This window comes from Jaculus jaculus, chromosome 7 (assembly GCF_020740685.1).
Source record: "Jaculus jaculus isolate mJacJac1 chromosome 7, mJacJac1.mat.Y.cur, whole genome shotgun sequence".
NCBI classification, from domain to species: Eukaryota; Metazoa; Chordata; class Mammalia; order Rodentia; family Dipodidae; genus Jaculus; species Jaculus jaculus.
The window spans coordinates 126150952-126178136 of NC_059108.1; the positions used below are offsets into that span (position 1 = coordinate 126150952).

At 38.2% G+C, this 27185-nt stretch overlaps 1 protein-coding gene and 1 non-coding gene across 11 annotated transcripts in view; one reads left to right on the plus strand and one right to left on the minus strand.

Annotated features, from left to right (window-relative positions):
* Positions 1–27185, minus strand: part of Unc79 (unc-79 homolog, NALCN channel complex subunit) — a 271086-nt gene that overhangs the window by 144535 nt on the left and 99366 nt on the right. For all 10 annotated transcript variants that reach the window (XM_045155122.1, XM_004649317.2, XM_045155118.1 and 7 more), the window contains 4 exons: positions 9119–9183; positions 3585–3673; positions 2953–2993; positions 435–463 (listed from right to left, as the gene is read on the minus strand). In XM_045155122.1, coding sequence (XP_045011057.1) covers positions 435–463; positions 2953–2993; positions 3585–3673; positions 9119–9183 — 224 coding nt within the window. The remainder of the gene's footprint in view (positions 1–434; positions 464–2952; positions 2994–3584; positions 3674–9118; positions 9184–27185) is intronic.
* On the plus strand, positions 24448–24558 carry LOC123462492. The gene has a single exon (XR_006638311.1). It is a non-coding gene; the product is annotated as a U6 spliceosomal RNA (small nuclear RNA).

Below are 27185 nucleotides of genomic sequence, written 5' to 3' on the forward strand. Positions count from 1 at the left end.
AGAGACTAATTGAAAAGGGAAGGGGATTTGATGGAAGGTGGATTTGAGAGGGGGAGGATGGGTGTCAGGGAGGGAATTATCATGGTTTAGTGTCTGTAATTATGAAAGCTGTTAATAATAAGTTAAAAATTAAATTCCATAAATTTCACTATAATTCAACCCTTTTTGTAATTAAACCCACTCCAGAATTATACAAACACTTTTATTTGAGAGTACTTATTGTGCATAAGATGGGTGAGCAAAAGCAGAAATGGAAACGGAGACCATCTGGACATCAAAATCTTGCATGCTAAAGTGCTTCCTTTCCCCCTCACAAACACAGTGACATGTACGTACTGAGAAACCATGGTGCAGAAATGAGGCAGATGTCAATGCATGGATTTACATACAAACACAAGAAATCATGCCCCACCACACAGATGGTTTGCTCTTACCTTTTTCTGACATATAGCAGATATTTCAGCTGTAAGGGGAAGGCACACAAAATATCAACAAAGAAAAAGAGCCCATTTTAAATAGGGGTAACCATGAAGGGTAATAAACAGTCTTAGTAACAGAATCTCTGGGCTTGGCCTCTATTTTCCTCCAAAAGCAAAAACATCTTTCTCAATCTGATTATGATTTTAGGGCATTGTTGTTGCATCTAATTTATATTTCTCAAATGTATCTTGGAAATCAGATCATGTTAAAACCAAACAACTTTAATCTTATATCCTCATTTCCCAGTGGACACATTTGAGAACCACCGTGACTGGAAGAGTTATTCAATATCACACAGGCTGTGGGTGTAGAGCTAATCTGGATTCCCTATTTGATGCTCTGTTGATGGTTCTGACACTGAAGCCCCACCGTGAGATGTCTGACCTGTCACAACCATAAGAAAAGCCTACTAACTTGGCCTATTTTGATTTGCACTTATCAGTTCATAACAACCTCTACTACTATAAAACGGGCTCTGGTTAATCGAGAAAAAAAGCAATCCTCAAACACATGAGTAAATCAAGTGCAGTGAGGCTGTCAGACTACTGTCTCCCTCTGAGACTGATTGTAGTGAGTGCACAAGAATCCTTCTTGAAAGTAGTGGAAAATAATTTTTCCAAGAATCCATTACCATTTCTTTTGAAATAGGAAGGCTTCAAAAACTGGACTAACACTTTATTTATAGGATGGTCTATATTATACTTTATTGAAAAGATTAAAGGTAGATGCTTCCTCAGTCCTATCTAGAAATCATAAATTAATGGATAGCTAGTCAGTTAAATTTATAACTCAGTTTTAAAAGCTCATTTTGCAAAAATAAATATTGTTAACATGTGATGTCGGAGGTTGGTGTCATATCTCTAGATAAATAATAAAAGTCATTTATCAATTCTACCACATAGATGAATATCATCTGGAAATGACGAACAGAATTCAGAAACTTATCTGATATTTAACATGTACTTTAGAAGTTTGGCATTGTGGCATACTCCAGTACTCCTAGCTTCTCAGGAGAGTGAGCCATGAGGACCTCTTGAGTTTGGGAGCTCAGGTCCAGTCTAGCCAACAATAGTAAATCACTGCTTATTGTGAAAAAAAAAGCCGTCCACAATGGCACATGCTCGTCATCCCAGTACTCAGGAGCTAGCAGCAAGAAACCTGACCTGTATCTGACCTCAAAAATAAAAAAATAAATAAATAGTAAAATGTGACTGTCCAGCATCAAAGCACTGGACTCTCTATAGTAAAGTTACTTAATTTAAAGGGAAAAAAGTTACCATTGCCATGGTGCAGCCTGAATCTCTCTATAGGTAGCATGCAGATTTAAAAAATGTTCTTTGAAGGAAATGGATGCAGACAGTTATTGCTTTGTTTTACAGCACCAAGCACTCATTAAGTAAAACTCTCTTAAGGTTCAGATGACCAAACATTAAAAGTTAGACTTTAAAGTAGTGCAATTATTAGGCAAAGGCCCTGAGTTTTAAAAAATATATTCATATATTGGGGCTGGAGAGATGGCTTAGCAGCTAAGGCATTTATTTGCCCGTGGAGCCTAAGAACTCATGTTCAAATCTCCAGGTCCTACACGGAGCCAGATGCACACTGACACAAGTACACAATGTCACACATGTGCACAAGGAAGCGCACATGTCTGGAGTTCGTTTACAGCAGGCTGAAGGTTCTGGTGCACCCATTCTCTCTTCCCCTCTCTCTCTCTCTCTCAAAGTAAAAAATAAATAAATAAAAATGTTCACACAGTGTAGTGACGTAAGACTTTAAATGGGCCTTCAGTATAAATACTTTTGTTGCCTATTCCTATAGTCATAAACCAAGTTCTCCCTGTCTTTGATCTATAGTGAGCATGCCTCAACCTGGCCCATTCCTGTCTCTCATCTGTCTTACTTATTTCTTCTCCTTGTCATTTCAGCCACCAACATGGTGCAGAGGAATGCCCTGACTATACCCTACCGACTTGCAGACACAACTCTCAGAGCTCCAACAAGCCTCTAGAAGTACCTGCAGATCTTTCCATTAAAATGAGATGGATACACGTCATCCCTATTTGCTGATGGGGTACTGACTCTCAGAGCAATTAAAGGACTCTCCCCTAACACACAGAGCCAGTAACAATAAAAAGGACCACCGTTCCCTTTATTCTCTTCCTGACCGGGCACAGCAACATGTTGTAGAAATACACCATGTGGAAAGAAAAGCCTTTATAACACAAACCAGCAAGGCTTTAGTCATAGATGACCCTAACCCTAATTTTGATAGAGCTGATACCTAGTCCCTCAGTGCATGTTTGGGTGCATATAAGCAAGACATTGATGTAATATTGTAGGCCAATGAATATTCATCAAGTATTTTGCTTTCATTACTTTTTTGTGAAATAGAATAGTAAAAAAGGAGATAAATTAACCATATAATTAGTCATGATTACTCATTACTCATCCTTTCCAAAGTTAACCATACCTTGTGGCAGAAGAACATCAATCAGCCACTCGCTGTGGTCCCTATTAAAAAAAAATTTTTTTTTAGCTCCATCGAAAAAAAATCCCCTTCTACGTGAATGTTTCTAAGCCACATGCTACTGATGAAAAGCTTGTAATAGGAAGTTTAATCAAGAGCACTATGCTAATACATGTTCAAAACATCTAATGCACTTCAGATAAATTATAAATTATACCCATTTCATCACATTAGTTATCTTTAAATGATACTTTCCAGATACAAATTATGGCAACCAAAATATGGCATGATCTGAAGACAGCTGAGTGTAACTGAAAGTAATGAGCAGCAAGAACCCGCTTGAATAACGCGCTCTCTTTGGAAGCCAGTTTTCTCTCAAATCTCTTTTTCTCTGCAGCCTTTTCCAATGGAGCTACTTCAACCTTGGGCCTCTTTATTAGGTAGAATTGCTTTCTCATTTCAAAGCTGAAATCTTCCAAATAACAGCTGGCCATATCCAATATCAGACAAGCCAGCCTTTGAAAAACACAGCACAGCTAATGGGAAAGTTGATGATACAACCACTTTAGGTCCAAATGATTTTGATTTGTTCGCTGATGCTCTATTCCCCTCTCTTCAGGGATCCTTATACCTACCCTGCAATCCTCTCGCTGCATTCTTCACACAGATACAGCGGGGGTGGCTTATCACCCAGTGCAACTGACAAGGAAGGGTCTATGCACATCTGAAACACAGGAAAAGACAAAATGAGTACTCCTGCCTCTAGGTACCAAATTTCCTACATCATGAGACAAACGCATCAGTTCTGACGGAGCTTTAGAAGCGAAGTGGAATAAATGCAACCCATTCCACCCATAAGCGTGCATGCTGCACCGACTGATGAGCCCACACTGGGGGCTGAGTGCGGCGACTGTGGTATTTCCTCTCTGCTGCTATTGCCATTCAAGTGACAAGCAGTAACACGCCTTCATTCCACAAAGCTAAAAAATGACCTTATTCAATGGCTGCACAGATGGGCTATGTGGATTGTAAACACAGTAATCTTTCCTTTAGAAAAAAAGAAACTGTATCATCAAGGTTTCAAAATCAAACCTGATACCAAAATGCTAGTAGTAGAGAAGTTAACTTCTTTGGAACATACTGCCTCCAGAGAAACCAGCATGAAGGCTAATGATGAAGGATTCATTTTGGAACCTTTGCTTTGAATCACTTATCCAATGTTTCATTTATACATCCCCCCCACACACACCTGCCACATATGACCTGCAAGTTTATTTACTCCTGCTGCCTTGCTGTTTATGGCTAAGGTTTCACTAGCCTAAGAACAGTGATGAAAAGTGTTCATTCCATAGTTGATTGTCAGGACATTTTGAATATCTGGGTGTTTTAGATCAAGTGACCAAAAATATTCAGATGACTAGCCGAGTTTTTTCTTTGCATCTGTTTACATTTATATGGTTTACTGAAGACCTTCTGAATTCTGTGCCTGTTTTCAAGAAATAACAAACCCATGCTATAGCTAATTACACAGTTAATACACCTAAAATATACATTTTTCTGAAATCTCGCTCTTTTTAGTTTTTCACTGTTTTGAAAAGGAGAAATAACTCACATTTATAATTCAGCCCATAATTCTAAATTAACCCTGAAGGATTTTGGTGACTGACTGAATACCAGAATTGCTAAATCACATATTCCTTGTTGTTGTGGATATAGTGTGAAATCTTTTCTCCTGTAATTTCATAATCTTTAGATACAATGAATACAATAAATAACTAAAATGGCTACTAGTTGTTATGTTAGATTGCCATACTTTTTTCTATAAGTGACCAACGAGTAAGTATTTTAAGATTGGTGGGCCATATTTTATCTCCAACAGCCATTCATCTTAAAGGGTGTAGCATGAAAGGAACCACATACAGTGTGCAAGCAAATGAGTATAGTTGTGTTCCAATAAGCCATTATTTACAAAAAGAAACAGCAGGCCAGATTTGGCTACCCTATCTTACATAATTATCTGGGCTTTGGTCTTTTACAAAGTGGACTTCAAATTGACCCAGGTAAAACCAAAAACAGAGTGTGATATAATAATACACTATCAGGCTGGAGAGATGGCTTAACAGTTAAGGTGCTTGCCTGTGAAGCCTAAGGACACATGTTTGACTCTCTAGGTCCCACATAAGCCAGACAAATAAGGTGGTGCAAGTATGTAAGGCTGTGCACACAAGGTGGCACATGTGTCTAGAGTTAGAATGCAGTGGCTAAAGGCCCTGGCATGCCAATTCTCTCCCTCTCTCACGTGCGCTCTCTTGCATAAAAAAAGACCAGTCTGTTGGGCTTGCCTCAAAAAAATATTACACTATCAATTTTAATAGGTTTTTACCTGTAGTCCTATCATAAGTCTTGGCTCTTAAACAGTCCTTTTTTGGAGCATGTTATAACAAAAATAGATCACAGTTTTTCTCTTTAGTAGATCATTAAGGCCTCATGGTAGAGCTTACTATTACAGAGGTACTGGACTCTTGGTGAGGATTAATCCATTTTCCATGAGGATTCCCTATGTGCCCCATGTAGACCCCCTCTTGGGTTCTAATACTTTACCTTCATTTGTACAAAGTCATTGAAACTTCTGCCAGGTAAAACTAAGTTTTCCATTTTATTCAAAAGGAAAAAGCCCTAGAACCTAAAAACTACAGAGTCACTAGAGATTAGCTAATTGACCTATGACTTATTAACAGGACTCATCTGACCTGGCGGTCTCAAAGTCTCTACTCTGAACAGATCAGTTTTCACCAGACTAACGTGTTCATATCTAGCTGTTGCACTGAAACAACGATTGTTTATAACTGTTGTCTTATATACAGATTAGGAAAATGAAGAAAAGGAAAGTTCACATAACTTCTAAACCCTCCATCTAAAAGATTAATCCTCTGCTTACATTTTAATGAGGATTATTGGTTGTTTTCACTATGAATGTGTAAATGTGCAATGTTTAAATTAAATTAGCATCAACTAAACAATTTCATGGCTTTTAAAATAATCCTGTAAGCATCTGGCTGTTGGAGACTCTAGATCTGCAATGTTACAAATGGTGACTACATGTCTTCAGGAGCCCCAACACTACAAAGAAAGACCATTACTGAGGTAGGCAAAATGTTACCCTTCTGGAAAGTGGAAAACTGGAGATCAAAAAGTAAGATTCAGGGGAGGGGTGATGAAAATGTCTCCCAACACGATTAAGATGGTAGCTGTAAGTATTGTAAACACACTGTCAGTGAATTGTTCAAGTTTTATATGTTTGTTTGTTTTCAGGGTAGGGTTTCATTCTATCCCAGGCTGACCTGGAACTCATTCTGTAACCTAAGGCTGTCCGTGAACTCACAGCCATTCCCCTTCCTTAGCCTCCCAAGGGCTGGTGAAGAAGAAACAGGAGACAGATCATTTTTTACAGGCAGTCAGCTAGGGACAAAGGCTGAAGGAAAACAAGGAGATGCCATCTTTACCTGCCCTGGCAGAACCAAGACCTGCATCCAGTCCAGTCGCACCCAAGATGGCTACAAGCAATTCTTCAGCAGCAGCCCTGCCTGCTTGCTTCTTTCTCAGCCCCGCACACCTGGGTGGGCTGGCCCTTCTCTGTCAGCCCCTTGAGTCCACAAACCAATCAGGCTTCTCCCTCACACACCTGAGTCTGGCAGTAAGGCTCAACCTAATTGAATGTCTGACTAGTATAAATGGTCCTGTCAGGTATATTACCTGTCACCTGGCTAAATTCTCCTGGTACTGGGCTCTCCCAAGTCCTGCTTTGGTAAGCTCTGCCCCATTCCCAGCCTCTGGACACTTTCCTGCCTTGGTTTTGGGTGCTTTCTCATTCTAACTACTCTCATGATCTTTCTTTGAGCCCTGAGCCCTTCATTATCCTATTTCTCAGTCTGTCCTGACCTTGTGTGAGTATGAAAAGGAAGGGCTTGTGCTCTCAGGCCTTACTTCCCACGTGTGCATGCATGTGCATGTGCACACGTGTGAGTGTGAACGTATGTATATATGCATGTGTGTGTGCAGGTGCACACACATGAGTGTGAGTGTGTATATATGTATGTGTGTATGTGCACTTGTGTGTGTATATATATGCATGTATGTGTGCATGCGTGAGTGTTTGTGTGCACATGTATGTGTGCATGCGTGTGTGTGTGTGTGCATGTATATCTAGGTGCCCTTTCCATGAGTTTCTTCCCCTCTACCTTTTTAATCCAGGAAAACAGAAAAATTCCCCTCAGGCTAGCCTTCACCTGGAAACTGATTTTTCTTAAAATAAACCTCATAATTCAAAATGTATCTTTCTCAGAGTATATTTTCCAATTCTTTGTTGAAATGGATAAGTACCTAAAAGTTGAGGTTCACAGGCTTGTAGGTCCCCCAAACCTGAAATCCTGCATCATTTGTATTAAAGGCATGCACCATTATGCCCAGCTAATTGTTCACTTTTAGTTAGTTAATTTTAAATTTGTATTTGTGTGGAGTTTACCTCAATAAAGAAAAATCACAGAGAGTGAGACAGTTGGGCCTATCCTAAGGGCCTAGCTTTTGTGGTTAAAGAGACCCCCCCACCCCACATCTAAAGGATTCATTCCCTAGAATCAACCTAGAGGAATACAATGGGCCATTTGCCTAGAAGAGGAAAAAATCTCATTTCTCATTTCTGTGATTAGATGGCCAGAAAGCCATGCTAAGCAGAGTGCCAGAGGACTCCTGAGGATGCAGTCTGACATAAAATCAATGAAAAAGTAACTGGAGCAACCTGTGACTGGCAGGAAGCAGGAAGGAAAGATAGAGAACCAAAAGCAAGAAGTCTCCTTATGAAGGAGAAACACGCTGAACTCCATGAATAATAGATGATCTCTATGTGTCAACTCACACTACAGAAAAGTCGTTTTGAACCCCAAGCCTGCCAAAGTTCAGTAAGGGGTTGATAATAGAATGGGTGAGGTTTATTCTTCCATTGAGGGGTTACTCTCACTCACTCTTACTCACATCCATTCAATTTGCTTTCAGTAGTGACTAAGATTAAATATAAGGACAACATTTGTCACTATTATACATTTACATGAAATGCTATTATTGCACTTTGCCATCCCTTAAGTTCATAAAAAGTATTTTTTAGTTCTTTTTATATTTACTAGATCTCATTTTACCTGTTGATTTTATAAAGTGACAGCATGCATTTTCAATTATTTAGTCATGAGCACAATCTAAGGGAAGAAAATTTCAGTAACACCAATTTCTCTAAAGTAGCTATGAACACATAACTTCAGAGCTGGCACTCACTCTTCATAATGTGAAATTTAACCCCCGCAGATCCCAACACTTATCTCGCCAGCCAAGTGGGAGGGGTTGCACGTGTATGTGTGTGTGTATGTGTGTGCTATGAGTTCAAAAAACACTTTACAGACTGAGCCATCTCTCCAGAATCTTAAGTGTTTCTTATCCAACAAATATATTATCAACAATTTTATTAACATATGTGATTATTTATCTTAAAAGACTCAGGACTTTTCACAGGACTAGACCAGTTTGCTGTGGAGGAAGCTGAGGCTGAGTTAGGGCAGCCAGCTCTGCCTCCGGTTCTAACACCAACTATCTGGGCAATCTCTCCAGTCAGTTGACGTGACTTGTCTCAACCACTGTTTCTTTATGACTTAATGTGTGCATGCTACCCAAACACCTCTGTCCTTTCAGCAGTCACACCTGTGATTTGAGCAAAGGCTTAACAATTTTCTCTATTATTTTTCCAAAAATTCTTAAATTCGCACAGTGATATACTAAGCCCACTGAATTTGTAACATATATGTGAAAGGGGCCATCTTTCTGAGTTTATTAGCTCACATAGAAGCAAAGTAAAGGTTACGTAGGTGTTCACCAGTGTCCTTCTGTTAGTTAGCACCACATATCACTTGGCTATGAACTCATTGCCAAAACCTGCAGACATCATATTCATTGCTCTATCTTGACTCTATCTGCCCAAATACAGTCACATTAGATAAAGAAATCCTCGAGATTACTATAGCGCTCTAGCATCTGGTTTAGAAAAACAGAAAATCTCCTGCACGTCACTCAGCAGTTTGCACCTTTTGATTAAACCACTGCAAAGCAACAAGGCTTAACAGAACAGTACCTTCACAGCGGGTTTGTTAATTGCATTGTGGCATTCGATGTGCTGGCAGTGGATAGGATTCCAAGCTGCAAAACAAAGGAGAGCCCATGAATACTGCTCCATTGAAATTGTTGATGCCCTGGGAAGCCTGAAGCATACAATTAACTAGGTTTCCTTTTCCTAAACAAAACCATCTTCAGACGGCTTCCTAGAAGAGTCAGATTTTACAATCCATGAAAAGTTTAAAATCAGCCAGATATCACAACTCTAGCCATCTTCCCAGGGAGAGGAAGTCAATATAAGGTAGAATACACAGTTCCATATGACCCCACAATGTTATAGCACGAATAAGTTCTCAAGACTTCCCAACATTTTAAAAAATATATTTTATTTTTATATATTTATCAGAGAGAAAGAGGTGCCACTTTGTGTATCTGGCTTACGTGGGTCCTGGGAAAGTGAATCTGGGTCCTTTGACTTTGCAAACAAGCATCTTAACTGCTAATCCATCTCTTCAGCCCCAGTACTTTTTTCACTTAACATAAACGAAAGTTAAATTTAAAAGGGCAAATAGTTTAATATGGTCACAGTGAGTAAATACAAACCGAGACTGTTGACACTAGAACCTATACCTCTTGGTTTCTAACATTCTGTCTCTTCACTACAGAATATTATGTAAACCATGCTATGTTTTTGGCATTGGGGAGCATTTCAAATTTATAACAAATGAAAATCAATTATAAAGGATTCTCCACCATTCTATTTCCCACCCCACCTCCTTCGATTGTAGAAATGTGAAAGATGAGTTTCTTGCCCAAATGGCACATCTCTCTCTTATACACATGGCACATAGTAAACCTGTACTGGTTTGCTGATACCTTGCACACAAGTCTTTAAATCTCAGTATATACACAGAATGAGGAAAAGAGCCAAGGGATCTAAAATAAATCAAAACAAAATCATAACCAATAACTACCCTCTAGATAACTATAATTTACCCACTCAACTAACAGAATTCTGTCATTTAAACAATGTAATAGGGTCATGTGCTAGACATCTTTCTAAATGCTATGTACTAATCTTATGAGAAAACAGGGCAATTTATGTAAAATACAAGAAGCTCCAGCCAGACACTGCTACTTAGCATCATACTAATATGATGCTACATAGCATCATATTAAGTACATGTTTAAAGAGAAATAAGGAATGAATGAGTAAGCAAATGGATGAATGGAGAAATAATTTGAATATAGGTATTATATAACAATCAGATTTGGTTTCCAATATGTGGTAAAGTCAAGATGACTATAAAGTATGCCAACAAGATTTTGTGTGCAATTAGAGCAACTCAGTGACTGCCTTTAAACTATATAAATCACAAAAATACAGCACATATACCCTGTTCTTATAATCCAAAACTCAGACATAACTAATCTATTACAGGCATTTCTTCCTGCCAAGTTCCTAACTGGCCTTACAGCCTTCTTATCCCTTGTTGCAGTCAGCTCCACAGTGCTGGCAGAAAACACCCGACCAAGAGCAGCTTATGGGAGGAAAGGGTTTATTTTGGCTTACAGACTCAAGGGGAAATTCCATCGTGGCAGGAGAAACAATGGCGTGAGCAGAGGATGGACATCACCTCCTGGCCAACATCAGGTGGACAACAGCAGCAGGAGAGTGCGCCAAACACTGGCAAGGGGAAGCTAACTATAGCATCTGTAAGCCTGCCTCCAACACTGCCTCCAGGAGACTTTAAGTCCTAAATTGCCACCAGCTAGAGACCTAAGAATTTGGAACACATAAATTTATGGAAGACACATAAATCAAACCACCACATACTGCCCCTGGACCCAATAAACTAATGACCATACATGATGTAAAATGCAATGCATTCAGTCCAGCTTTAAAAGTCCCCATAGTTTTTATCAATACCAATGATGTTCAAACTTCCCCATAGTCCAACGTCTTTTAACTGAGCTGTAATGCCAAAAAATAAACCATAATGGCATAGAATAAACATTCACACTGCAAAAGGTGGCACTGGGCATAGCAAAGAAATATTAAACTATTATAAAATTTGAAACAAACAGGGGAAACATCAACTGGGGCTCCAAGTCCAACAACTAATCAATGACAAGTCTCCACATCCAGATGATTCTAACTAGTGATGAGTCTCTGGAGTTCCAATTCTCCCCTCCAGCTAGGTTACTCACAGTCCTAGAAAACTTCACTCTGCACTGGCAGCTCTCTTTGGCAGCCATCCCATAGAACTGGCACCTCCATTAGGTCTCCACTGCAACCTATGGTTCATCCTCATGGCTCCATCAGGTCTCTACATAGGTAATCTAACAAGGCTGCTTCACACTGCCTATGGCCATTTCCAAAATACAAAACTATCTTGCAAATTCAATGACCCACTCTTTCCTGTGTTTGTTATACTCCATAGTACAAGGTGGGCTACCAACTTGTTAATCCACGGGTGAACAAAGCCAACTTTGAAGAACAGCAAACACTAGCATTCAGGCCCCTTACTTCAAAAGAGACCACATTCTTCCTGATGTTCCAATGTAGATCAGCTGGGCTGATCTCAGTAGTTGTAATCTCTCAAGCAATTGTATCCGAATGGACAGCAGTTTCAGCCCAAAGACTTATTTCATTTCTTTTTGTGCCATATCCATCTGTTTACACCAGTCTATTTCTATGCATTGCAACTGTGCACAAGTTCTGAGGACACAGGCAAGCAGAGTGCAGCAAGGCTACCACACAAACTACTTCTATACTAGTCCCAACAAAGCTCTTTCTCACCCTCATAAGCCAAACCTCACAGTCCACAGTTCTTACTGCATTTGGGTCTTTCAACTCTGACCAGAATAGTCCATCAAGCTTGTACTTACAGCACTGCAAGGCATCTCTTAGGCCAAGGTTTCAAATGCATTAACATTCCTCCTGCAAACCAGTTCCAAAAGATCAAAGCCACAAATTCAGGTTTCTAGTAGCAACAACCCCACTCCCAATACCAATTTTACCATTGTAGTCAGCTTCACATTGCTGTCAGAAAATACCCAACCAAGAACAGCTTGTGGAAGGAAAGGGTTTATTTTAGTTTACAGACTCAAGGGGAAGTGCCATCATAGCAGGCAAAAATGATGGCAGGGTGGACATCATCTCCTGGCCAACATCAGGTACACAACAGCAGAAGCAGAGTGTGCCAAACACTGGTAAGGGGAAGCTGGCTATAACATCTATAATCCCTTCCCCAATAATACATTGTATCCAGGAAGCTTCAATTCCCAAATTGCCACCAGCTGGGGACCTAAGCATTCAGAACACATAAGTCTATGAGGAACACCTGAATCAATCTACCACACCACTGAATTCCAAACATTCACAGCTAATGAAAACAGAATTGGCACACAGGATGAAGTCTACTAACCATCTCTGAATTAGTGAAATAAAGATTGCTTTATAAGTATTAACAAGTTCTTAACCATTATAGACAGAAGTGATATTCAAAACATGACAACTGCAATGGATGGTCAGGTATAACCAATTCAGAATGGGCAAAAGTTACAGCATTTGACCAGGGCTGTAAATACTGCTGCTCCACTGGAACTGAGTGCTTTCTGTGGAGGATGGGAATGCACAAGAGGACCAATCCTCCTAAGTTTTCATTCCAAGTCAACCACTATCTCTGAGTTAAGTACAGGCTATAGGCTCTCCAATTAATTTCATCAAAACTATACTAGATTTATGCTTATTAAAAGAGCAATTCAGGGCTGGAGAGATGGCTTAGCAGTTAAGCGTTTGCCTGTGAAGCCTGAGGACCCAGGTTCGAGGCTCAATTCCCCAGGACCTACGTTAGCCAGATGCACAAGGGGGCGCACATGTCTGAAGTTCGTTTGCAGTGGCTCAAGGCCCTGGCAAGCCCATTTTCTCTCTCTCTCTCTATCTGCCTCTTTCTCTCTCTGTCTGTCACTCTCAAATAAATAAATAAAAATAAACAAAATTTTTTAAAAAGAGCAATTCATAGCTTTGGCTATGACTATGGCAAAAAGACTTGTCAAAGATTTTCAAATATGTTTAGAGCTAATGCTATATCTACTGAATCAAAATATCTAAAGCTAGAACATAATTTGTACTGGAGAAATCATCAAAATTGATTTTGACATAAGAACAATCTATATAACTTATCTGTGGCAAATAGAGCCATGATACAGCTCCATTTAAAAGTAATAACAGGGCTAGAAAGATGGCTTAGAAGTTAAGTGCTTGCCTGTGAAGCCTAAGGACCCCAGTTCAAGGCTGGATTCCCCAGGACCCACGTTAGCCAGATGTACAAGGGGGCACACACGTCTGTTTGCAGTGGCTGGAGGCCCTGGCACGCCCATTCTCCCCCCCCCCCCCCGGTCTCTCTGTCTCTCTCTGTGCCTCTTTCTCTCTGTGTCACTCCCAAATAAATAAATAAATAAATAAAACAAAAAAAAATTTTAAAGTAATAACAAAAGATAGCATAAAAACACAGAATACAAGATTTTTTTTAATTCTAAGTACCATGGAATAATTGCTACTATACATATGTTCCCACCATAATCAATTAGAAAGCCAGAAAATATATTCATGAAACAGCTACTTTGAGAAGATGAGCTACAGATAGTATACAGTACTGGTCTCTAACAGAAACAAATACAGTCAGCCCACAATCACTCTGTTTTTCATGCTGAGAGCAATTTTAGACTTGAATACTCCCCACACACACAAAAATAAATAAATAAAAGAAGTAGTATAATTTTACTGAGTTGAGAAGATAGCAATTAGAATTTAGAGAAGCAAGATTGCTGGAATTTGCTAGATGGGATACCAAGAAAGCAGAATATATACAAAAAAAATGATCCAGAAGTCTGAGAAGAATCCCTTTTGGCTTTAATTATATAAAATTCCGTGGGGCTAGATAAAGAATAACTGTGGAAGATCTATAGACTAAACAATTCCTAAATCTTATACGTGGCTGGGAGATATTCAAGTTCCAATCAACCAAAGTGGAAGAAACTCACTTAAAACCTGGAGACATTCAAGCCAGACGTGGTGGTGCACGCCTTTAATCCCAGCACTTAGGAGGCCAAGGTAGGAGGATCACTGTGAGTTCAAGGCCTCTCTGACACTACATAGTGAATTCCAGGTCAGCTTGGGCTAGAGTGAGACCTTACCTTGGGGGAAAAAAAACTGGGACATTCAACAAAGACTTAGGAGGCTCCTAACAGGATAACCTAAACAGAGCTTAACAACAAACCTTGAAAGGGTCAATGCAATTCATAAGTAACATAATGGCCAAAACAACTCCAGGTCCTCTAGTCTCTGCAAATGAACTTCAGATGCATGTGCCACCTTGTGCATCTGGATTGCATGGGTCCTGGGTAATCACACTGTGTCCTTAGGCTTCACAGGCAACAGCCTTAACAGCTAAGCCATCTCTCTAAACCCAAATTAAAATTTTAAGAATGAAAAATGCTGGGATAGAGATGGCTCAGTGGTTAAAAGCACTTGCTTACAAACCCTAATGGCCCAGATTTATTTCCACAGTAATTATGAAAAGCCAGATAAACAAAGCAGTATATGCATCTGGAGTTCGTTTGCAGTGGCAAGTGGTCCCTGGTATATCTATTCCTTCTCCTTCTCTCTGTCTTTAAATAAATACATGTTTTTAAAACTTGAGATGTCTGAAATGAATAATTCACTAAATAGGCTTTGATAGCATATTAAAGGATACAGAAGAAAAGATTAGCAAATGAGGAGACATAATAATAGAAGCTACTCCAAGTGAAGTACTAGGAAAAATAAATAGCTGCAGTGAGCTGTGGGAAATTTTCAGGCAATATAAAAATGAATAAAGATAAAAACCATAAGAAGAAAACATTTGAAGAAATAATGGCCAATTTCTTTCAACTTTAATGAAATTTACTAACCCACAGATCCAAGAAGCTCAATGAGTACTAAAGAAGATGAAGCAAAAAAAAAAAAAATTCATCAAAGCAAACTGATGAAAAACAAACATAAGAAGAAAATATGAGGGCTGGAGTGGTGGCTTAGTGGTTAAGGTACTAGCCTACAAAGCTAAGGGACCCAGGTTCAATTCCCCATAACCCATGTAAGCTAGATGCACAAGGTGGCACATTCTTCTGGAGTTTGTTTGCAGCAGCTGAAGGCCCTGGTGTGCCCATTCTCTCTATCTGCCTTTTTCTCTCTTATTATCTCTAAAATAAAAATAAATAATTTTTTAAAAAGAAGAAAATGTAAAAATCAGTGGAAAAACTAAACTTAATCAAAATAAACAAATAATAATAAAAGACACTGGGCATGGTGGTGCACACAGTTAATCCTAGCACTTGGGAGGCAGAGCTAAGAGGATCACTGTGAATTGGAGACCAGCCTGAGACTACATAGTGAATTCCAGGTCAGCCTGGGCTACAGTGAGGCCCTATCTCAAAAAAACAAAAACAATAAAATAAAATAAAATAAAATAAAATAAAATAAAATAAAATAAAATAAAATAAAATAAAATAAAGAAATAAATGACACACTATTTACAGGGGAACAAAGATAAGAACAATTACTGATTTCTTGTCAAAAACGATGAAAACCAGAAAATAATGAAGCAAAATTAAAAAAAAAACAACTGCAGGCTACAATTCTGCACCTAAGGAAAATATCTCTCACAAATAACTAAAGATTACTTGGACACAAACACTAGATTCCATAAATTATTGCAAGCTGAGCTTCACTACAAACAATGTGGAAAAGGTTTTTAAAGTTGAAATAAGATTGATTTTTAGAAGGCTGGAGAGATGGCTTAGTGGTTAAGGCGTTAGCTTGCCAAACCAAAGGACCCAGGTTCAACTCCCCAGGACCAACATAAGCCAGATGCACAAGGGGGCACATGTATCTGGAGTTTGTTTGCAGTGGCTGAAGGTCCTGAGTTCCCATTCTCTGTTTGCCTCTTTCTCTCTCTCCTCTCTCTCTCTCTCTCTCTCTCAAATAAATAAATACATAAAAACAAATAAATATTTTACTTAAAAAAGAAAATAATACTAGATAGCTCAGGCATGAACATAAGTGTAAGAGGACAAGACATGACAAATACAGTGAATGGTTATAAAATAAATTCTTACTCACAGTAACATGTTATTGAAAGATAATTGACTACAGTAAAATAATAGCACTGAGTTGTGTCACTAATTTTTTTTGCATAAAACATTTTATAATGAGAACAAAAAAGGACAGGGGGGTAAATGAAAATGCATTCTTACCTTACTATGTAAACTTGTGTAATATTATTGAAAAGTGAACTGTGAAGTTAAAGATACCTATTGTTGTTCAATACTGTCTCCTAGACATAAAGTGGCTGTGGTATTCATGACCTTAAATTGCTGACACTACCTATAAAAGATCGGCATAATAGGAGGTAAAAATTATGAAATCAAAATAGTCAGGCACGGTGGTGCATGCCGTTAGTCCCAGCACTTGGTAGGGCTAGGAGGATCACTATGAGTTTGAGGCCAGCCTAGGCTACAAAGTGAGCTCCAGGTCAGTGTGGGTTAGAGTGAGACCCTGCCTCAAACCAACAAAATAAAGAGAGGCTAGTTGGAAAAAAAAGGGGATTCAATGGAGGGGCTAGAGGAGAAGGGAAAGGAGGGGTAATGAGAGGGAATTATGATCATAGTATGTTGTCAAGATGTATGGAAGTTGTCAATAAAAAGCTTTAAAAAGATGCATATTACAAGCCTTAGTGCAGTCATTTTCTAAAACGATAAAACTATAAATCCAATACAAAAATAAAATTAGATGCTAAAATAATTTACCAGAGGAAGTCAAGATCTACAAGAGACTTAAAGAATAAAAATGGCAAATGTAAATCAAGTACAAAGTCCAAGCGTTAAGCCCAGCAACCTGAGTGACTGTATTAAGTGTGAGCCATCAAAACAGTACAGGACATGCAATGGTCAAAAAGCAAAGGCTGTGAAAGAGGGTACTCGTTTTTCAAGCAAGCACCTTTGACCACCAAGCCAACTTCTTTAAAATATTTATTTGGGCTGGAGAGATGGTTTAGTGGTTAAGGTGCTTGCCTGTGGAGCCTAAGGACCCAGGTTTGATTCTCCAGGTCCCACATAAGCCAGATACACATGGTGGCACATGCGTGTGGAGTTCATTTGCAGTGGCTAGAGGCCCTTGAGCACCCACTCTCTCTCTATCTCAATCTCTCTCTCTCCCTTCCTCGCTCTGTTTCTAATAAATAAATAAAAAAGAAAAGCTAAAAAAAGTTTTAAAATATTTATTTACTTGCACACACACACATGTGTGTGTATGGTCATGCCAGGGTCTCTTGGAGAGATGGTTCAGCAGTCAAGGGCATTTCTTGCAAAGCCTAATAGCCTGGGTTCAATTACCTAGCAGCCACATAAAGCCAGATGCATCAATTGACACATGAGTCTGGCGTTCATTTGCAGTAGCAGGATGTCCTGGTGTACCAAACACACATACTCTCTCTCTCTCTCTCTCTCTCTCTCTCTAATATATATGTAAAACTTTGAAAAATAAAATACACAAATAAGGCTGGAGAGATGGCTCAGCAGTTAAAGATGCTTGCTTGCAAAGCCTGTCAACCCAGGTTTGATTCCCCAGTATCCATGTAAAATCCAGATGCACAAAGTAGAACATGGAGTTAGTTTGCAGTGGCAGGAGGCCCCAGAGTGACCGTATTCTCTATCTCTACTTCTCTACATCCCCTCCTGCTCACAAATACATAATTTTTAAAAAATAAAATACAAAAATAACATTTACTAACAAAGCTATAAAGCAGGTATCAAAAATTTAGATGGAGTTACAGCATTGTTACAGCATACATTATTCACTTACATTCTCTGGTGAGAATGAAATTAAATTAAAAATCAATAACACAGCTATTTAGAAAATTATATATTTGTACATTTAAGAAAATATTTCTATGGCTGGAGAGATGGTTTCGTGGTTAAGGTGCTTGCCTGTGAAGCGAAAGGACCCATGTTTGATTCCCCAGCACCCACATAAGCCAGATGCACAAGGGGGCACATGCATCTGGAGTTCATTTGCAGTGGCTAGAGGCCCTGCTGTGCCCATTCTCTCTATGTCTGTCTCCTCTTTCTCTCTCTCTGCTTGCAAATAAATAAATAAAATTTAAAATACTAAATTAATAATTTTTAAAAAGGGATCAGTAAACTTATTAACATAATATTAATTTTTTGATCAATATACTAACTAATATGGTCAATAATATTGATTATATTAATATGTTGATTATCAAAAAATTAAGCATTGATATTTATATTTAATATTAGTTATATATACTGTACAGACTAATTAAGTATTAATGTTAACTATATTGATATCAAAAAATAATTATATTAACAATTGATATCATTCAATATAAAGTGCAGTTTTTTTCCTATGAAAGGATGATATGTGTGAAACTTCTGAAATAATAGTAAATAACTTTTTTAAAGACTCAGAATAAGAAGAAAAATGAGAGGAAAGAATGCATATCTGGATAGGGTCGCTTTCAAAATTTTTTGCAATACCAATGAAAGATATGAAACCTCAGATTCATAAAGCTCAGCAAACTCAAAACATAACAAACATGAAGGCTGTCACGCTTAAACAGACCTTAACAAAACTATTAAAATAAGAAAAATCCTAAAAGGATAGATTATGTTAAACATATTACATTCAAGGTTACACTAAGAATGATATATAATTTATCAGAAGCAATATACTGACTACAATAAAATTAGAAACCAAAACAAAGTTCTGACCAGAACTGAAAAATCTGTACATTAAACACTACTTCCCCATATAACACAAAAGAAGTTATAGTAGTGGAAACTTTAATATTCTGAAATGAGTTTTAGTAAAAAAAAATAATAATAACATATCAAAATTTGTGGGATATAGCTAATGTAGTGTTTAGAAGGAAATTGGTAATTTTAAATGGATAATTAGAATTTTTCAAATGTTGAAAATCAGTAATTTAAGCTTTTATCCTATAAATCTAGAAAAAAGAGAAATTAAGCCAAAAAGCTAAATTATGAAGTGGTGGCAGAAGGCAGAAATCAAAAAAATCATACAGAACAAAACTTTTATCAATTTAGCTCTGGTTTGGGTTTGCTTTCATTTCTCCAGGCATTATTAGAAGACTTAACACGTATGTGAGATAAGGACTCTAAAACAATTGAAAGTGCATGTAACTTCCTGAAACTTCCAGGGTATCTGCAAAATCCAATAGCTGACATCATAATGGCAGAAAATTCCTTGAAGTTAGGAACAAAGCAAAAACATGTATTCTTACCATTCATTATACCTTCTACTCTGAAAGTCCCAGACCATGAAACAAAGAACAAGCAGCGACGAGAGCACAAGTGTTGGAAAGGAAGTAGCACAGACGTCATTATTCCTACAGCAAACCAGGCTAGGCCTGAGAGATGACTCAAAAGGTGAAGTGCTCACCAGGCCAGCATGAGTTCAGATGCCCAGCACCCACTTAAAGTGCTGGACACGATGGTGTGCACCTGTGATTGGAGCAGTGGGGAGGCTGAGACAGGTGACCTCTAAGAATTATGGGCAAGTTAGTCTAACAAAATCGGCGAGCTCTAGTCCAGGTTGAGTTGAGAGTCCCTGTGTCAAAAAACAAGGTGGAGAGCAAGTGACAAAGACATCTGATGTCAAACTCTGACCAAGAGGCAGGTACTTTCAAAGGCAAATGATCATTTTTCAATAAAGCGTTCTGGAACAATCCCTAAGGAAAGAAGTAGATCATGTCTATCACGTACAAAATTAAACTGCAGAGGGCTGGAGAGATGGCTTAGCGGTTAAGTGCTTGCCTGTGAAGCCTAAGGACCCCGATTCAAAGCTCAATTCCCCAGGACCCACATTAGCCAGATGCACAAGGGGGCACACGCGTCTGGAGTTCACTTGCAGTGGCTGGAAGCCCTGGTGTGCCCATTCTCTCTCTCTCACTCGCTCGCTCTCGCTCTCACATAAATAAATAAAAATAAACAAAAAAAAACATTAAAAAAATTAAACTGTAGATGGACTATAGGCCTTATGTGCAAGAAAAAGTGGATCTTCACAACCCTTCAAGAAGTCAAAAGATCACGACATCAAAATTAAAGAGACACTTATAGAGAGGAGGAGGGAATATGATGGAGAGTGGAGTTTCAATAGGGAAAGTAGGGGGAGGGAGGAAATTACTATGGAATATTGTTTATAATTATGGAAGTTGTCGATAAAAATATTTAAGAGCTAGAAAAAAGTTCTTTACATGGAACATGCCATAAAAGAAAAAATGATATATTTAAGTTCACCAAAGTTCTCATGCTCATTCAGGCACTACTATCAAGTGAAAACAGCAGGCCTCTAGCTAGAAGACAACATTTGCCAAATATATATAGATATATGTATATATGTATATGTCTTACAAATGGCTCATGTCAAACCAAATAAAAAATGACTGCACATAAAAAATAGTGACAAATGGCTGGGCGTGGTGGCGCACGCCTTTAATCCCAGCTCTTGGGAGGCAGAGGTAGGAGGATTGCAGTGAGTTTGAGGCCACCCTGAGACTCCATAGTGAATTCCAGGTCAGCCTGGGCTAGAGTAAGACCCTACCTCGTAAAACAACTACAAAAAAAAAGTGACAAATGGCCCAATGAATGGTACTGAAGACTCTCAGGCATTCCATAGGCTATCTGAGGAGCCAGAGTACAGGAAAATATGAGCAACGTCAGCTATCAAGGAAACGCAATTAAAACCACATGAGACACACACCAATCATAATGGCCAAAAGTATAAACATTCACACTTAGTGCCAGTGAGATTAGGAAGCAACTAATCTCTCACATATTATTGGATGGAATACAAAATAGCATCAACATTTTAGAGAGCTATTCAGAAATTTATGAACTCCATGACCCAAAAATTCCTCTTCTAGGTATATGTCCCAAAGAAATAAGTACATATTTCAACAAAAGTCTTGTGTAAAATGTACATAGCAACCTTATGTATACTGACAGAAATCCCAAAATAACCCAAATGTTGATAAAGTGTGACCTATTCATGAAAGAAACACCTAGCAAAAAAAAAAAAATCTAATATCTTCAACAATGTGGATTAAGCTCAGCAATATAGTAACAACTGAAGTTAGATGTGAAAAAATACAGACTGATCTCTGTTTCATGTATACCTGGAATAGATCAATACATAGGTTACTAAAACCACGGTAGTGGTTGCCCAAGGAAAGGCAGGAGTGCTGGCTGGAGAAAGAATGCCATTATTCCTGGGGTGCTGTTCACATTCTGTTGCCTCAGAGTGGTCACAACAGCATCACACACTAGCCATGGCAGATCCAGCATACACTTGACACTTGTGTATCTTCTACTTGTTTTGTGGTTGTTGTTGTTTTTGTTTTTCAAAGTAGGATTTCACTCTAGCTCAGGCTAGAAATTCACTATGTAGTCTCAGGGTGGCCTCAGACTCATGGTGATCCTCCTACCTCTGCCTTCCAAGTGCTGGGATTAAAGGCATGTGCCACCACACCCGGCCCTTGTCTATCTTCAATATACAAAACACACCTTCATGAATTTCTGCTGTCACTAACAAAACCGAGACAATGCCCCATAATTTTCTGAAACCAACAAGACATCAAGCCTCAGATAAAGACAGAAAGAATAATGCTAATTAAGTTACAGTGAAATTCAAACATAAAGAGAAGGCAATTTACCTTCAATTTATCAACAACTGACAATTTCCTAATAGCAGGAGAGAAAATGAGAAACTCATAGAATGACTTCACAATATGTAAACAGGGCTAGGAAGATAGCTCATTTGGTAAAGTGTTTGTCTTGCAAGTATGAGGATATGAGTTCGATCCCCCCAAGCCCACATAAAAAAGCTGTGTAAAGCGGTACATGTTTGTAATCCTGACACACTGGGAAAGCAGACAGAAGGCTCCCTGGGGCTTGCTGCCAAGCCATTCTAGCCTAACTAGCTAGTTCCAGGACAGCGAGAGACCTTGTGTCAAAACATATGTGGATGGCATTCCTGAGGAACAACACTCAAGGTTGTCCTCTAGCCTCTTACACACACATGCATGTGCATCCCTGACACACATGTGCACTTCCCACATACAAACATGCATTCACACACCTGCATGAAAAGTATATAAATAGGGCTGGAGAGATGGCTTGCTGGTTAAGGAGCTTGACTGTGAAGGCTAAGGAGCCAGGTTCGATTCCCCAGTAACCACATAATAAGCCGGATGCACAAGGTGGCACATATCTGGAGTTCGTTTGCAGTGACCAGAGGCCCTGGAACATCCATTTTCTTTCTCTCTCTCTCTCTCTTCCCCTCTTTTTCTCTCCCCCTTTCTCTCAACTAAATAAATAAACAAAATGTTTTTTAAAGTATATAAACAAAACCATTATCAATTTAGCATTGTGTGCAATGAGAAAATGTTTTTAAAAAAATAAAGACAAAAGCTGGATGGGATAGCACACAACTGTAATCCCAGAACTTGGGAGGAGGAGGGCAGGAGGATTGTGAGATCTCGGCCAGCCTGAGATCTGTAGTAAGACCCACTCCCCCCAAAAAGGAAAGAATAAAGTCAAAATAAAGACATTTTCAGATAAACACTAAATGAGAAAATTATCCTCAGTGGAACATCACTGAAGAAAATATAGGAGTGTACTATTAAAGAAGACAATCTCAAAAGAGGCTTAGAGATCAACAAAAAGGGGAAAAGCAAGAAAAAAAAACTGATGAAACTAAATAAAATGATATTACTATTTTGTGAAAATATATATGCATAGAAATCAGGTTGAAGTCAAAGAAGTTAAAATCTACTGTCATTTATCAGAAAAGGTATTAAGGTACTAATAACCCAAGATTTCATGATATAATTTCTTTGATAACAATTTAAAAATAATTAAATATTGACTAACTCACTAAGACAAAGATAAGGTTGTGGGCTAGTTAAAGATACTCATACAAGAGGACTTCCGGCCAAGATGGCGACCGCCTAGCTGCGCTGCAGATACCGGGGAAAGAGAGATGGAGAGAGCTGCCCCAACATACCTCAAAAGGGGCCCGACTGAAACTAAGGACAATTGGCGAAACAAGCAAGGGTGATGTTTTCCTGATGAACTGGATACCAGCACAAAGGAGAAGGAGACCAACACAGAGAAAAAGCAACTCCTACCAAATCAGAGAGCCAGAGCCTCAGAGGCCCCCAACACCTCAGCACTGAAGCAGACCAAAAATGAACCCAACATGGCTCAGGGAAATTTTGCGGAAGAGGGGGCGGAAAGAATGTCAGAGTCACATGTTGTATCATGATTTGCAGAGACATTTATCATACCAATAACTGTGGGCTAACTCCACAATACACGACCCATTTACATCAACAAGGAAGGTCCAATGGGAGGGGGTAGATCATAGATGAGCCTAAACAATGATACCAAACTGCCTGTATTTGCTGAAAAGAAAACTAATAAATTAAATTAAAAAAAAAATAAAGATACTCATACAAAAGGAGCCAAAAAGAGAGAAAAAAAGAACTAGAACACAACAAAGTTGAAACTAAAATTAAAACCAAATGTACCATTTATTACATTATATACTTACAAGTCTCAATGTTCCAGTTAAAAGACAAAGATTTTTTTTTGTTCATTTGTAGTGTTGGGGATTGCACCCAAGGTCTCCAGAATTATAGTCACCCTATGACCTAGTCAATACCTCTAGCATGGTTTCGAAACTCTTGTTAAGTTGTCCAGATGGGTTTCTCAAGTAACTTGGTGACAAGTGTGGGCCATCACACCTACCTATAAAGATATTTAAATTGTTGAAAATAATAAGTTGAGGCTAGGGAGAGGGCTCAGTGGCTAAAGGCACTTGCTTGCAATTCCCAGGGTTCAATTCCCCAGTACCACTTAAAGCCAGATGCACTAAGTGGCACAAATGCCTGGAGTTCATTTGAGCTGACAAGAGGCCCTGGTATGTCTATTCTCTCTCTCTCATAAGTAAATAAATAAAATAAAATATTTTAAAAGAATTTTAGGGCTAGTAAGATGGCTTAGCGATTAAGGCACTTGCCTGCAAAATCTAACAACACGTGTTCAAATCTCCAGGTCCCATGTAGCCAGACACAGTGATATAAGCATTCAATGTCATACATGTGCACAAGGAGGTGCAAACATCAGGAGTTTATTCACAGCATCTGAAAGGTCCTGGCGTGCCCATTCTCTCTCTCTCTCTCAAAAATAAAATAATTTGTGCTTGCTTCAGCAGCACATATACTTTTAAAAATTGGAATGATACAGAGAAGATTAGCATGGCTCCTGCACAAGGATGATATGCAAATTCATGAAGAATTCCATTAAATAAAATAAAATAAAAATAAAAATTTCATGTTGTTTATAAGATGCACATAAAATATAAAGATATAAAAGTTGAAAAGGATGGAAAAAAGTATACCATGCAAACACTTGTGAAAGTTTATTGTTGACATATTAGTTTGTAACACAGTAGATAATAACACATAAGTTCATCATGAAAGATAAACTGTGTATTTCAAAATGATAAAAATTTTAATTCAGCCAGGTGTGGTGGTACACACCTTTAATTCCAACACTCAGGAGGCTGAGGTAGGAGGACTGCTGTGAGTTCTAGGCCAGCCTATGACTAATTCCAGGTCAGCCTGGACTAGAGCAAGACCCTACCTCAAAAAAAATTAAATTTACACAGAATATATTATATTTTAATTTGAATATGCCTAATAATCCAGCTTTAACATGTAACCAGTAAATACTAACAGAACTACAAGGAGGAGTTAGAGAAATCAACAATCACACTAAGAAATTTAGGCATTTCCCTCTTGGTAAAAGATAGGGAAAGTAAACAAAATGTAATAACCATATAGATGATATGAACCACAAAATTAACAAATCTTATTTATTTGACATGAGCACTGTAAAAATACAAGTTGGTTTAAATATGAAGAAACAGGGCTGGAGAAATGGCTCAGCTGTTAAAGATGCTTGCTTGCAAAGCCTAAGGCCTGGGTTCAATTCCCCAGTACTGACATAAAGCCAGATACACAAAGGGGCGCACGTGTCTACAGTTTGTTTGCAGCAGTAAGAGACCCTGGTTTGCCTATTCTCCCTCTCTCTCTCTCTCTCTCTCTCTCTCTCTCTCTCTCTCTCTCCCTCTCTGTTACTTTTTCTCTCTCTCAAATAAATATATTGAAATATTTATAAAAATAAACATACTAATACCTAAAAGAAAGTGCTGAAAATATAAATGATGTGATATAATACAAAATATGTTATCTGACCATAGAACAATCAAGGCATAAACTATACATTTTCTGCAGTTCAGAAATGCAACCATATAGGAATTTAGAATCTGCATAGTACAGAAGGTTTCAGCCAGTGTAACAAGGGAAGAGACATAAGAATCACATAATTATCTCAATAGACACAGAAATGGCCTTTCACTCCATAATAAGAAAAAAACATCCTGAAGAAGCAAGAAATAGAAAGATCATATCTCAATATAATTAAGGATATATATATATATGACAGACCTGTAACCAACATTACACTGAAGGGGAAATATGAAAACATTTTATTTAAACTCATTAATTAGACAGGATTGTCCATTTTCTTCATTCAACATAGTGCTTGAAATCTTGGCCTAAGCAAGAAGGTAAGAGAAAGAAATGAAGGGGATACAAACAGGAAAGGAAGAAGTGAAATTACACCTATTTGCAGATGGTATGCTATACTTGAAGACCCTAAAGAATCCTCCAGAAAGCTCTTAGATCTGATATATACTTTCAGTAGTAGGCTACAAAATCTACAATAAAAAAAAAACAGGCTGGGAATGGTCACATACATCTGTATGTATATGATCCCCACTCCTATGGGGAACAGACGCCAGAGAACCACTAGGGCTCACAAAACTGGAGCTCTGTGTGCAGAGAAAATGAACCCATCTCAAGAAAATACACAGTTGAGTGATAGAGGACAAATGACATTCCCCTCTGGCCTCCATGCACCTGTGAAAATAATGCACATACACATTCATACACTATACCACACACACTGACAGAGTACAGATGCAAAAACAAAGGTAGATTTTCTGTATACCAACAATGAGCTCCTAAAAAAATAATCTAGGAAAATCATCCCATTGACAATAACCCCCCAAAATTTAACACATAGGCATACACTTAATCCAAGATATTAAAAGTCTGTTACATTGAAACTATAAAGCACTGAATAAAGATATTATACATGAGACTAAAAATGGAAAGGCTCAGAAAAAAATGAATACTGTTTAAACAGCCATATTGTCAAAAGTGGTATGTAAATCCAATGCAATCTCCATTAAAATTACAATTATTCACAGAATGTTTAAAAATCCTTAAATTTTTACGGATACAGAGAAGACCCAAAATAGACAAAGGAATGCTAAACAATAAAGAGAAATACTGTAGGTCTCACAGTGCCTGATTTCAAACTATACTGCAGAGCCATAGTAACAAAAACAGCATGATACTGGCACAAAAACAATGGAATCAAAGCTCTAGTGTGAACCCAACAAGCTACAGCTACCTCACCCTGCACAAGGATAACAAAATCATACACTGGAAACAAAGGAATCCTAACAAGTGGTGCTGGGAAAACCATAGATCTACATGGAGAAGATTGAAACCAGATCCTTATTTTTCACCCTGAACAAAAATCAGATAAAACTGGATCAAATGCCTAATGTAAGACCTAAAACTTTTAAATTACTGCAGGAAAATATAGGGGAAACACTTCAAGATCTAAGAATAAGCACTAACTTTCTGAATAGGAATCTAGTATCTCAGAAAATAAAAATAAAAATTAGCAAATAGGATTACATTAAATTAAAAAGTTTCTGTCCAGCAAAAGAATAGAGTGAAGAGACAACTTAAAAACAAGAATAAAAAGCTGTTGTGACAATATGTGATGCCCAACCT